The 14,368-nt window shown below is 35.4% G+C and overlaps 1 protein-coding gene across 1 annotated transcript in view; it reads left to right on the top strand.

The window, feature by feature from the left end:
• ANKFN1 (ankyrin repeat and fibronectin type III domain containing 1) overlaps nt 1-14,368 on the top strand; it is a 203,420-nt gene that overhangs the window by 107,665 nt on the left and 81,387 nt on the right. Inside the window, exons 6-7 of the mRNA XM_049772771.1 lie at nt 7,445-7,542; nt 10,286-10,376. Of these exons, the coding sequence (XP_049628728.1) occupies nt 7,445-7,542; nt 10,286-10,376 (189 nt within the window). The remainder of the gene's footprint in view (nt 1-7,444; nt 7,543-10,285; nt 10,377-14,368) is intronic.

Raw genomic sequence — 14,368 nt, 5'->3', positions numbered from 1 at the left:
TCTATAAAAATTATAAAAATTATAGTAACAATTACTTAAACCCTAGTACCAAAGTAAAGCTGTTTTTTTTTTTAAAAATACCTACAATGTGTCATCGTGAATTTTTAAAATGTGCACATTTTTTTTTATATTCACTAATTGACTTCACCCTTTTAGGCATCAGATCTTATATTTCTCCATGTATAAATTGGCAATCAAACACTTATTTTTGAGAATTCACAATTTATCTCACATGACCAGGGTTTTTTAACAAATACTAAAAACATGGTCTCATGGTAAGATGGAATCTTTAATACCTTGGATATTAGAACTTCAATGATTTTTATAGTGAATTAATATTTACTTTGGAGATAAAAAAAATCAATCACATATGCCAGAACCCAGGGTTGAAAAGAAATGGAAAATTCTAAAAGTAGGTATTAGGGAGATGGGAAGACAAGGAAGCCGCTTACAAGCCAGTAGAGAAAAAGAGATTCTTGCTGATGGAGGTGTCAGTGACATAAGAGATGCAAAATATTTTGGTCAGAGATAAGAGTGTCACTTTCAGTAGAATGTGGAAGCCAACTTGAGGAGTAAATAGAGAGGTAAGGTGCTAACATCCTCTTTAGTTCTCACATCCATTATCCAATTTGTCTTATCTATACAATTAAATATTTACATCCATTTGCATGAACAAGGGTATATGTATACAAGTATTTTAGGTATAGTTTAATAAATGCATGTTTTAGACACAATTATCACTATTAAATATCTTTGTCCATATTTTAGAAAGCAAACTTAATTCTCACTCCAAAGAGAGAATTAAGCCGTGCCATATTATCAAAAAGATAATCTTATAAAGCATCTAGGAAGTATCTGGGAAGCTGCACTTAGAATATGCTATATTGCCCCCAGATAAGGACCTGTAAAGTGTGCAGCCACATTAATGGCCGCATATTTCTTTACCTCTCTATATCTCACTGACATCCTGACTCTTCTCACTTATTCACACAACAACACACAAATACACCTCCAGACTTCAAAAGTTACACTGGGAAAGCAACATAAAACATCACACTTAGAGAACAAAGATCATATTCCTGAAGATCCAACAAGTAAAATACCTAAGTAACCTCCCTAATATAGACTTTAGAGAAGAATGTTGAATATGTTTATGGAGCTCCAAGAAACAAATAAACATATAGCTAGTAAAACACAAGAAGATATAAGATAAGGAATTAGAAAACTGGAGCTAGCGAGGTGGCGCTAGAGGTAAGGTGTCTGCCTTGCAAGTACTAGCCAAGGAAGGATCGCAGTTTGATCCCCTGGCATCCCATATGGTCCCCCCAATCCAGGGGCAATTTCTGAGTGCTTAGCCAGGAGTAACCTCTGAGCATCAAATGAGTGTGGCCCAAAAAAACAAAAAAACAAAAAAAAAAGGAATTAGAAAACTATAGGCAGAAATGAACAGAACTAAAGAATTTGGTAAGTGAAATGAAAAGCACACTAGAAAACCTCAGTAGCAGAGTAGTAGAAGCTGAAAACAAAGCTCCAAGATGAGATGCAGAAAACTCTGGTCAGAAGGTAGAAAAAAGACTCAAAATAAATAAATAAAAAGCAGAAAAGAGAACTGTAGGATAAATTCCAAAAGAACCACTACTTAAGAATCCTAGTGGACCAGAAAGATGACCCTAATGAGGAAACAAGAGTCAAACACATCATTGCTGAGAAATTCCCAGAGTTAAAGAATAAAAGTACTCAGAACCAGGGGACCCAAAGGGTACCAGCTAAAGAGATACAAAATAAAGACTCCAAGCCACAGCCTAATCAGACTAATGAAAACCATAGAGAGAATTCAGAAAGCACCAAGATCAAAAAAGAAAATTACATACAAAGGAGCATCCTTACAATGTATAGAAGTTCATTCAAATAAGACCCTCCAGGTTCAAAGGCAATAGAGGAGTACAGTGAAAGAAAACTCAATGAAATAAATTCTTCACCAAGAATACTATATTCAGCCACATCATTCAGATTTGAAGAAATAATACTCAACCTCACAGATAAACAACAGCTCAGGAACTTAAGACTTGAATCCAACTTTATTTTTTGATGTGTGAGGGCTACACTTAGCTGTGGCCCTGGGTCTACTTCTGACTCTGTATTCTAGTATCACTCCTGGTAGTCTAGAGAAATCATCTGAGGAGCAGGCATAGTACTAAGTCAACCACCTGTAATGTCAGTAGTCTACCTGCTGTGCTATACCACTTCAAAAGAACTTAAAGGCCTACTTTAAAGCAAGGAAAACATCAGAAACATACCAAATTTCTCAAGAAAAATGATACAAAACTCCTGACCATAATTCCTCTCAGTGGTCTAAAACCACCAATAAGAGACACAGAGTGGCTAAATGGATTGAAAAATTATATCCAATATTCTGCTGCCTGCAAAAGAAAAAACACATTTGAATGGTCAGAACACAAAGGTTAGAAGATAATTCTTCAAGTGAACAACTCTATCATGGTGGCCATATTAATATCAGACAGCATAGGCTTCAGTCTTTAAAAGGTTATATAAAAGACAAAGAGGGTCATTTTTAATGATCAAAGTAGACTTTTGGTTCAAAAGGTTTATAAGAGATGGAGAAGATCTTTCCTTAATGATCAAGAAGACTTCAGGCTTAAAAAGTTTATAAGAGACAAAGAGGGTCTTTTCTTAATTTTCTAGATATGAACATTAGAAAAAAATGTACTTCAAAGTATATATACATAGCTAATTATGAACCAGAAAAAATTTAACTCTTACCCACTGCTGGTGGGAATGCTGTCTAGTCCAACCTCTATGGAAAGCAATATGGAGATTCCTCCAAAAACTAGAAATTGAGTTCCCATACGATCCAGCTATACCACTCCTAGGAATATACCCTAGGAACACAAGAATACAATACAAAAACCCCTTCCTCACACCTATGTTTATTGCAGCACTATTCACAATAGCCAGGCTCTGGAAACAACCAAGATGCCCTTCAACAAATGAATGGCTAAAGAAACTATGGTACATATACACAATGGAATATTATGCAGCTGTCAGAAGAGATGAAGTCATGAAATTTTACTATACATGGATGTACATGGAATCTATCATGCTGAGAAAAATAAGTCAGAGGGAGAGAGAGAAATGCAGAGTAGTCTCACTCATCTATGGGTTTTAAGAAAAATAAAGGTCACTTTTGTAACAATCCTCAGAGACAATGAGAGGAGGGCTGGAACACCAGCTCACTTCATGAAGCTCACCACAAAGAGTGGTGAATACGCTATAGAAATAACTACACAGAGAACTACCATAATCATGTGAATGAGGGAACTGGAAAACCTGTCTGGAGTACAGGTGGGGTGGGGTGGGATGGAGGGAGATTTTGGACATTGATGGTGGGAATGTTACACTGGTGAAGGGGTTCTTTACATGACTGAAACCTAATCACAATCATATTTGTAATCAAGATGTTCAAATAAATAAAAAATATACTAAGAAAAATTAAAACAGCTGCTAATAGACTTGAGACATAGATAGCAGCACAATAATAATTAGAGATTTCAATACTACTTTATCACCTGTAGATAGATTAAGAAAGGGTAGAAGGAAGCTTAGTATAGACAGACAGATAGATAGATAGATAGATAGATAGATAGATAGATAGATAGATAGATAGATAGATAGATAGATAGATAGATAGATAGATAGATGTAGATATATATAGGGTTTTTCATCCCCCAAAATCTGAGTATATGTTTTTTTCCAAAGCATATGGGACATTCTCTAATATAGCCATATGCTGGGGTACAAAACATGCTTCCATAAAATCAAAATAGTATAAATTGTATCAACAATCTTCTTAGATCATGATGCACTGTAATATAAGTTATTCACAAAAACTTAATGGATAAATAACTTAAACACTTTTAAATTAACAGCTTACTAATAAAAACTTTTAAAAAAAACTCCTAGATACAAACAAGAATCAGGATATCTCCTAAAAGAACTTGTGGGACACAGCAAAAGTGGTCTTTAGAGGAAAGTTTATAGCTTTGCAAGAATTCATGAGAAATGAAGAAGAGTCCTCATAAATAATTTGACTGAGTGACTTAAGAAATTTGAAAATAACCAACAAAGAGAGCCCAAAGCAGCCAGGAGGATAAAAAAATAATAAAATGTGGAACAGAAATTAATGTATTAAAATATTTTTAAGAAGGCAATCCAAAAGATTAAAGAATCAAAGCTAGTTCTTTGAAAAATACAATTCAAAATTGATGTTCAAAATTGAACGTAACAACAGATATCGTAGAAATCCAATGTGTCGTTAAAGATTAATTTGAAAATCTAATATCACAAAGTTAGAGAACCTAAAAGAAATGTATAAATTTTTGGACTTATATAACCTTCCAAAGCTGAATCAAGAACATGTGGAACACCTGAACAAATTTATCTTAATTAATGAAAAGGTAACGATAATCAAAAGTCTCCCCAAAAATAAAAACTCAGGTCCAGATGGATTCACTAGTGAGCTCTTTCCAAAATTTAAAGAAGACCTATTGCAATAATTTTCAGACTCTTCAGGAAATTGAGGAAAGATAAACACCCCCAAACAGTATCTATGAAGCAAGAATTACCCTAATACCAAAAGTATACAGAAACACATAAAGAGAATTACAGATGATAAACCTGATAAACACAGATTAAAAGATCATCCACAAAATACTAGCAAATCAACTCCAACGACTCATTAGAAAAATTGTTTACCAAGTGGAATTCATTTAAAAATGCAAGGATGATTTAACATACCTATTCATGATTTTAAAAAAACTCAATAAAGTAGAAATTTAAGGGATTTTTCTCAATGTAGTCTGTAGGAGGACATTCTGGAGCTATCCTCCAACAATAGTCAATATGATTTACTGCAGACCCACAGCAAGCATATACTCACTCAATGGGTAAAAACTTAAAGCATTCCCTCAAAGATAAGGCACAAAACAAGATTACCTACTCTTACCACTTTTATTCATTATAGTACTTGAGGAACTTGTGGTAGCAAGAAGACAAGGAAAAAATATCAAGTTCATCCAGATAGGAAAAAGTCAAATTCTCTCAATTCATGGATGATATGGTAATATATTTATAAGATCCTAAGGTCTCTCCCAAAAAATGTTCCTATAATTAATATATTTACATAGTAGAATGGCAGCCTTTAAAATTAACATGGAAAACTCTATGGTTTTCCTATCTGCAAATGATGAAATAGACTTAAATACCTAAGAATCATCTTAACCAAAGAAGTAAAAGATGTATACAAAGAAAACTATAAAACACTACTTATATAAATAAAAGAGTATAGGAAATGGAAAAACATCTTCTGATCATGAATTGGGAGAATTAACATAAGCAAAATGGCAATACTCCCAAAGCATTATTAAGATACAGTACAGTCTCTATAAGGATACCTATGATATTTTTTCAAAGAAATAGATCAGACACTTCTAAAATTCAGATGGGCAATAATCATCACCACCACCACCACCAACAACAACAACAAATAGCTCAAGTAATTTTTGGAAAAAGAAAATAAGAGGCATCATTTTTCCAACTTCACACTGTACTACAAAGCAGTAGTAATTAAAACAGCATGTTACTAGAGTAATCAATAATCAATGTAATATAATTAATCATTCAGAAACAGAGTCTCAGGGATATGATCAGTTGATCTTCAATTAAGGAGCAAAAATTATATACTGGAGCAAGGAAAGCTTTTTCAATAAGTGGCTTTCAGAAAACTGGTTGGCCACGTGCAAAAAAATAAATGAACTTAGATGCCTTCCTGATGCATGCATAAAAGTCAAATCAAAGTGGATTAAAACCTCAGTATTAGACAAGAGCCATAATATACATAGAGGGAAGCATTGGCAAATCACTCTATGATATTGAAACTAGAGGCATCTTGAAAGATGAAATGCCACTGACCAAGCAAATGAAAGCAAAGATAAACAAATGGGATTGCATTAAGTTAAGAATTTTCTGCATTTCAAAGGAAACAAAGACCAGAATACAAAATATTTGCCCATCATTCATCCAATAAAGGTAAGAAAAATATATAAAGTTCTGGTAGAACTTTACAAGAAAAATATCCAACTCCATTAGAAAATGGGAAGTCAAGATGAATAGAAATTTCCTCAAAGAAAAAATATAAATGCTGAAAAGGAACATGAAAAAATGCTCTATATCACTAATCATCAGCAAATGTCAATTAAAAACAATGAGAGACCACTTCACACCAAAGAGACTGGTTCTCATCAGAAAGAACAAAACCAACCAGTTTTGGCATGATGTGATTGGGGGGGGGGGCCGTATTCCCTACTGTTGGGAACATTAATTGGTCCAGCCTTTATGTAAAACAATATGGACATTCCTCCACAAAACTAGGAATTCATTTTCCACATGGCCCAGCAATTCCATTCCTGGGAATGTACCCTAATGGTTCCAAAACACAATTCAGAAAAAGCATCTGCACTCATATGCTCAATTGCAACCTTCTTCATAATAGCCAAAATCTGAAAACAGCCCAACCCAAGTGCTCAAGAACAAGCCAATGCGTAAGGAGTAATAGTATATCTACACAATGGAATATTACAAAACCATTATAAAAAATGAATTCATAAAGTTTTCTGATACATTAATAGGCATGGAAGATATGCTGAGTGAAGATATGCTAGCCAGAAGAGAGGTAGGCATAGAATGATCACACTCATTTGCATTATCAAATAAACGTAGTAGTAGAATAGTGCCAAACACAATAGAAATAAAGGCCAGATGACTGGTCCTTGGAAGAAAGTTTGCCACAATGGAGAGGAAGGTTAGATCACAGAAGAGACCACTATGAATAACAGTGATAGTGGGAAATGATCCCTCTGGACAAGAATAATACTGAAAGGAGGTAAAGTGATACAAGAAATTCTCAGTAACAGTATTGCAGATCACAATGTCTACAAGGAAAAAAAGATGAAAGAAAACTGCAATAGATGCAGGTTGAAGGATGGAGAGACATGGAGGACATTGGTGGAAAGAAGTGGACACTCGTGAAGGGATGAGTGATTGAACATTGTAAGGCTGAAACTCAATTATGGGCAACTTTCTAACTTTTATCCGTGGTTATTCAATAGATGCAAAAATATTTTTAAAAGATAAACTTACTGGTTTTGAGATGATTGAGTTTCCATGATACTTTTTGATAATTGACTGAATTTCATTCTCTCTCCCATTCCTTTTTCCCTCCTTCCCCTCTTCCCCTGCTACTTCTCCCCCTTCCCTCTTACCTTCTGCCTTTTTTCCTCTTCTTTTCTCTCTCCTACCTTTCTCCTCCTTACTTTCTCCCTTTCATTCCCTCTGTTCTTCCCTCTCTCTCCCCTCTCTCTCTTCCTAGTGGAATGGAGTTTGTCTAAAACCTTCTGTCCTTTGGCTGGAGAGATCATCATGGAAAACCTACAGATGCTAAGATGCACAATCACTGGACTTACAAGGGTAAATATAGACTCTTCCTTTTAGACTTCGCATTGCCCTGTGCCTGCTGTTTGTGCTGGGAAATTTTGGTAGCAAATGCCTAACTCTGGGAGCAACAGCCAACGCCCAGGCCGCTGGCAACAACTGCCACTCGTTAAGCATATGTCTGGTATCCATAATCTGAACCTCACAAAGGAGTGAGCAGACAGCATGAACCACTTTGTAAGCTGCCATGTTCTACAGAGATCAGAAAAAGACTGGCCTCATACAAGTCTTGAAAGCTGCTGCTTTCTGGATCACAGTCTAATCTTGGGGCTGGGGGTGGGGCAGAGATCAAAGGCTCTGAGAGATCCAATTTTGACTCCCTGTCTTATGGTAAAAATAACAACCTCATCTAAGCCTCACCCCCACAGCCTCAGTTGAGATCAGTCATCAATTGGAGTCACACAATTTCCTGAGAGAAATCCTTTTCCCTTAATTAAAAAAAAAAATTGTCTAAATCTGTTTTCACAAAAAAAGAAACTATATATGGTGCTGCATTTCTCAGTAACCTGAACCATTTTAAACAGTGAATGAAAAAACTGCACAAACTGTGCTTATTTGTTTAATCAATCTAACCCCAACATTAATTAGTTGTAGAACTATAAGCCATATGAATGTATAGAATGGGGAGAAAAAAAAAACCCACAAACAACTAGCAAATCTGTGTTTTTCATCCCATTTGCTTCAGTAAATTTAAATCAGGCCTGTATATTTTTTGGTTCAATTCAAACAACTGTTATCTTGGGATCTTCAGATGTGAGAGGTAGAAGGAAAACTTCCCTTGTTTTTCTAAAGCCTAGTCAATTAAAACAGTTATCTATAAAGCTTAATCTTAAAATCCAATGTTAAAACACTGTATTATGTTGCATCTCCTTAACTTTGAACCAACTAATTATAATAGAATTCTTGGTGGTTGGGTCACCACCAATGAATCTTAACGTTTAGTCTTAATCACATGTCTACACTTGGGGCCAAAATTGTGCATTACCAGTGCAAACAAACCCAAGTGGGTGGCCCCCAGAGATGCTATCAGCAGAAGACTGATTCCCAACCCTATAACCCTCATGATGGAAGAGGGCCAGAAGAGAACTCTAGGGAATTTCCATTGCTTAAAAGAAAAAGTGATATGGTGATAAAAATGGAAAAATCTCCACGGAGAGTTTCTCTAATATTTGAACTAATTTTTATAGGGATTAAGTTTTTCCACTTGGTCATCCAATGAGAGCAAAGCAGACAGTCTCCTAATCATATAAAAGCTTAGAGGTAGATTTACACTTCTGCAGAATCCCCATAGCCCTGAGGGTACGTAGAAAACCATTTTTAATGCTAAAGTTATTAACTTTATGATATGGTAGGACCAACATTATTAAATCCCTAGAAAAGGATCTACAAAAATCTGCTTATTTTTTTTCACTCCAAATACCACTTTACAATTTTTTGCAGGCTTATTTTTATCAAATTCTGGCTTCCAAAAAGTCCTCTTTGGTTTCATCAAGAAATAACTCCTCAAAGCAAAAATATGAAACCATACAAAATAATGGGGAGATGAGGCCACTTCCTATAATAGTAGGAGCCCAGGGTGATATAATCTATGCTAGGGGCTCATACAGTGCTGGGGATCAAATCCAGGGTTTCACTTATACAAGACATGCGCTCTACCAGTTAATTCACAATTCCCAGTCTCACCATATAAGAAACTTTAAAATATTAAAGCCAAAGCATAAGATAAGATATTAAGGATATCTTAAGATATTAAGGAATATAAACTGTTGTTTTAATAAAAACTTTAAAGTCAAAGTAACATCTAAGAATTAACTTTTTAATGTCTGGGGAGATGAGTAAAGAATATCTATTGTAGCATTGTCTGTTATGGCATATAATAAAGAAATAATCTAAATGTTCACCAATGAAGGACATATTTATTATTAAATAATAAGAATAATTAAGCCACTGAGTAGTACAATGCAGCTATGAAAAATAAAGATCTTTCATATACTAATTTGAAAATATTTATCTAACTTGCAACTTTTACAAAGCAAGTTGATTGACTACAAACACTTATGGTGGTTATAATGATTGCTCCTGGAAAAATGAAGTAAAGGTAAGAAGTTTGCATAATTGTGACTTTAAAAATTAATTGTGTGGGGCCCGGAGAGATAGCACAGCAGTGTTTGCCTTGCAAACAGCCGATCCAGGACCAAAGGTGGTTGGTTCGAATCCTGGTGTCCCATATGGTCCCCCGTGCCTGCCAGGAGCTATTTCTGAGCAGACAGCCAGGAGTAACCCCTGAGCACCACCGGGTGTGGCCCAAAAACCAAAAAAAAAAAAAAAAATTAATTGTGTGGGCTTGATATTGGAATGATATATGCATGAAATTATCATTGACATTAACATTAATATTGTAAATTTCAGTGTAATAGTAAAAGTAGAGGGAATAAAAATTAAATAATTTAATAATTTTAGGGGCTAGGCTTGGGAGTAGGAAAAGTATACTACTTTGATATTGAAAAATAAGAAACAAAAGCAGCTAACTGCATGGGAAATATGTTGCTTATCAGATATAAATGTAGTGGTCAGGAAAAGCTAGAAAGCTCAAGTGTGAGTAGTAGATTTCTCAAGTGAAAAATGAGTTATGTCAAGCTATACAGGTATCTGTGTTTAGGGTACAAGTGACTAAATCACACTCCTGATGCCTTATTCTCTCTATTCCAATACTTTGCAGGGTCAACAGTATTTTGTTCAAGTCTCAGCCTATAACATGAAAGGATGGGGACCTGCTCAGATCACAACGCCAGCCTGTGCCTCTCCTTCTAGTATGTGGTAGCTGGGGGGTTTGGATCTGTTTTCTGGCTCCAACTCTATCCCCTTCTTGCAAAGTCATTGTCCTTCCCTCCCTGCCACTTGGGACTAAGAGGGCCCCCTAAGAAGGCCACATAAGAAATGATTCCTCTGCAAAAATATTCTCTTGGATGACAACTCAAAAGAATGAAGGAGAGGGAATTTGGAACAGTAAGATTGAATTTGTTCTCCTTTATATCTTTTGTTAGCTATTTGGCCTTCAGAAATTAAGTTATGGCTCTGAGTCTCGATTCAGTATCTGAAGAAAGGGGCTGATCACGCCCTTTAAAGGGCTTTTCTGAGAATGCAGAAAAAGGACACAGTAGAAAGGGCTGGCTGAGACCAAAAAATCATCCCTTTTAGTCCCTCCTTCCTTCCTCACTTCCAAACTCATGGATCCGATGAGAGAATGAAGTCTAACAAAATCTTATTTTTGACATTAGCTGCAGAGAAAAGCTTTCTTAACTAATAATTTTTTGCTACTTTCTGCAAATATTTATTCTTTTGTCTACAAATACAAATAGTATCTGTAGTAGTGTCTGTAAAAAACAAAAAAGCAAAAAAATTCTGATTTCAATATTAGGTCTGGCCTATTTTGTTGGGTACTTCTTTAGTAACCAGCTAGAAGCAGCTCCAAACAATGTAATTGAATTTTTTCATAATTTACCAGTTGTGCAAGTCCATTGTTCTGATTTATGTTATAATTAAAAAAGTTTTTCCTAATTGCAATAGTTAAAAATGTTATCATTTGCTTTTTATAAGAGCACTAACGCTGGGGCCGGTGAGGTGGCGCTAGAGGTAAGGTGTCTGCCTTGCAAGCGCTAGCCAAGGAAGGACCGTGGTTCGATCCCCCGGTGTCCCATATGGTCCCCCCAAGCCAGGGGCAATTAGCCAGGAGTAATCCCTGAGCATCAAATGGGTGTGGCCTGAAAAACCAAAAAATAAAAAAAAAGAGCACTAATGCTATCCCCTTTGTGGAACACAGTATGCCATGCCACATCCACCACTATAAGAACATGCATTTCTTTTTACTCCATAATTACATATCTAAGCAATGTAACCTAAGGAAACATACACAGATAATGTTGTACAGATATGCAGTCATGTGTTAGTATACTGAACTAACATATGTATTGAGAATAAATATCTATTACTAACTTAATGGTTAAAAGAAGTATAATATATACATTGTTATACTATGGAGCAAAGAAATGATATTTTTATAAGAGAATTCATAGTGTGGATGAAAGTCTTACAGTGTAAGTTTTATGTTAAAAATGTTTTATATAACACTGAACCATTTGTTATAAGATAGTGGACATTTTAGTTTTCATTTTAATTTTTAATTAAAACTGTATTTTTTTATATTTATACATTTTCTAGTGGTACTTAGAGCCAACCACAGATCAGGCAGCAAACATGCACATTAAGTCTCATTTAATCTCCACAACAGTGATTGATCATTGTTTTGTTTCATGAAGAAGCATCACCATCATTATCAGCAGCATCATTATCAATATGAAAACTAAAATTTCTGTTGCATATTTATCTAAAAACTTTATATAGTCATGCAGTACTACCTATTGAAGTGATTTTGTTCCTAGATTCATTTTATTAACAGTGTTCATGAGTCATGGAGTCCAATGTCACCAAATACGGAAATGCTGAAGTCTCATCTATTAATAAGGAAGTTGAGTGTCAGTCAACGATGTGACACATTCTAGTAGATGCTGAACTGGGCAAACTCTTGTTGTGGTGACTAGTGCTAATTTCTCAGGCAGACAAATTAACCAAGAATTAGCCAATCCTCTTAACTAATTCTTTTGATTAACTCAGAGCTGGACCATACTATAGAAGCCTTGGGGACCAATGCCATAGCTCTCTTAAAAATCTCTGTATTTACCAATATTTGATGATTTAGTGATTCTTGTTTTATTTGGTTATCCTTTTCATCAAAAATTTAACAGAAGTAGATACTTGGAAGATTACAGTATGCAGCTTCTAAGGAAACCACGCTCTTTGGGGGCATAGGGAGAGAAAAAAAAAATATATATATATATGGACCTGAAGGGAGACAAAAAATCAGAAAAGTTGAAGAAAATACTAGTCTCAGTCAACCTGATGGTGAAACAGTAGAAACCTAGTACAAATGTATGCCCAATACACATTCTTATTTTCATACTAGAGTATTGACTTCTAAACTACAACTATCAGATTTTCTAGTTCTATAAACTTTCAGTTCTATTCAGATATTTTCCAGCAAATCTTGTTTAAAGAGCTCTCTCCAGAATAACAAAATGAGTTGTCCAGAGTGGGGAACAGTCACTTAATTGGCAATTAATGTAATTGGTAACGCTTTCTCCTAAAATGACACATTTGATTAGCATGGGCTATCTAGCAAAGAATGGAAATCTAAATATGTCATTGTCATTGATGTAGACAAGACCTATCACTTGAAAATAGAAATATAAAAAAAACACTGTTTCTGTTTGTAAACAGTATGACATTGTGATGTAACCTATATCAGTATTTAGATATTTACTAGAGGACAATGTATTCTAACATGTCAGAGTAATTGGAAATTTGGTAATATGTTCCAGTAAGCTATAAAAACGTTTTTTATATTTTTACAAAAGGCCTTAATGTGTTTTTATAGAGTTATGTTATATGGTATGGTACATAATAAGAGAAAAGGACCCAGACAGGCTTGTCTCGGTTACGATCAGAAAAGCCCTGATATGGCCAGTGAATGTAAGCTCTGCGTTGTGTTGCAATGCAAGTGTCTCATTACCAGAACAGTGAGCTGTATTATGTGGCACAATCTGCTCTTTTCCTACCACACTAAGTTTATTCCTGTCAAGTTCCTGATTTCTTAATATATTTTCAATTTTCTCCCTCATCCCTGAAGTCTCCTATTTTATGTAGTCGTCAGAACCTTCCAAACATCTATGAGAAAAACTCATTCTTTCCAAAAACTTTGGCATCATGTCCAATGCCCACTTGAGCTGCAATTTAGCATTAGCAATTTTCTAATGTATCATAAAGTCATCAACTTGAGCTAGTCTCTGATGTAATAAGTACAGCTCTACCGAGTGAGCCAGGTCCATTTTATCTGTCCGTGCATTGATGGCAGTATTAGCACTTATTAAGAAGTATTAGTGTGTTCAGGACCATGGAGTCATTCAGCCATTCAGGAGTCTTACTCACAAATACAACAATGTCGTTCTTATCATGAGCACTTCAGAGAATAAATACATAATATCCTTTTAGATATCTATGTGAGCAACTTTTTTTCTCTGTTTCCAGACACTAAGGACATTGCAGAAAAATCTTAGAATAACCAGAAGTTTTTTTCCTCACAGAGTTTCAAATAATGCTTCACCATTTAATGAATATCTCCTATAGACCAGATCAGTACTTTTTACAGTTTTTCTTTTAAATCTCAAATAACTTTAAAAATATTTGGGGGCCATGCAACTGAGGTGCTTGCCTTGCAGAGCCTATTCCAGTTAGATCCCTGGCATCCCATATGGCCCTTGAGTATGGCTGGAAGCAATCCCTGAGCACAGAGCCAGGAGTAAGCCCTGCATGCCACTGGGTGTAGCTTCCCAAAAAAAAGTTTTTTATTAATCATTTTACACAGTAGAAACCTGAGACATGAGAAATTAAGTCCTGATTCCTGCCCACAAGGGATAGAGTCTACAAAAGTTACCTATGCCAAATCCCTGTCTCCAGAATAGACCACAGTTCAGCCACACCACACAAAATTTAACCAAGTTTCAACTCTCCTGCCTGCGAGAAAATAAAAGCAAAAACAATTCCATGGTATACTGTAATGAGCACCCTATAGAAGGTCCTGAGACTCCAGTAGAATCTTACCTGTGCCACCAATTGGAGTGACTATTTCTGGGCCATGGGAAAACTAGGAAGGAAATAAGAGAAAGTCTCTGAAGTCTCCTTCAGAGAT

Source organism: Suncus etruscus, chromosome 1, assembly GCF_024139225.1.
Source record: "Suncus etruscus isolate mSunEtr1 chromosome 1, mSunEtr1.pri.cur, whole genome shotgun sequence".
Classification (NCBI taxonomy): Eukaryota; Metazoa; Chordata; class Mammalia; order Eulipotyphla; family Soricidae; genus Suncus; species Suncus etruscus.
The sequence above is the reverse complement of the archived record's forward strand: the minus strand, read 5'-3'. Positions and strand labels throughout refer to the sequence as shown.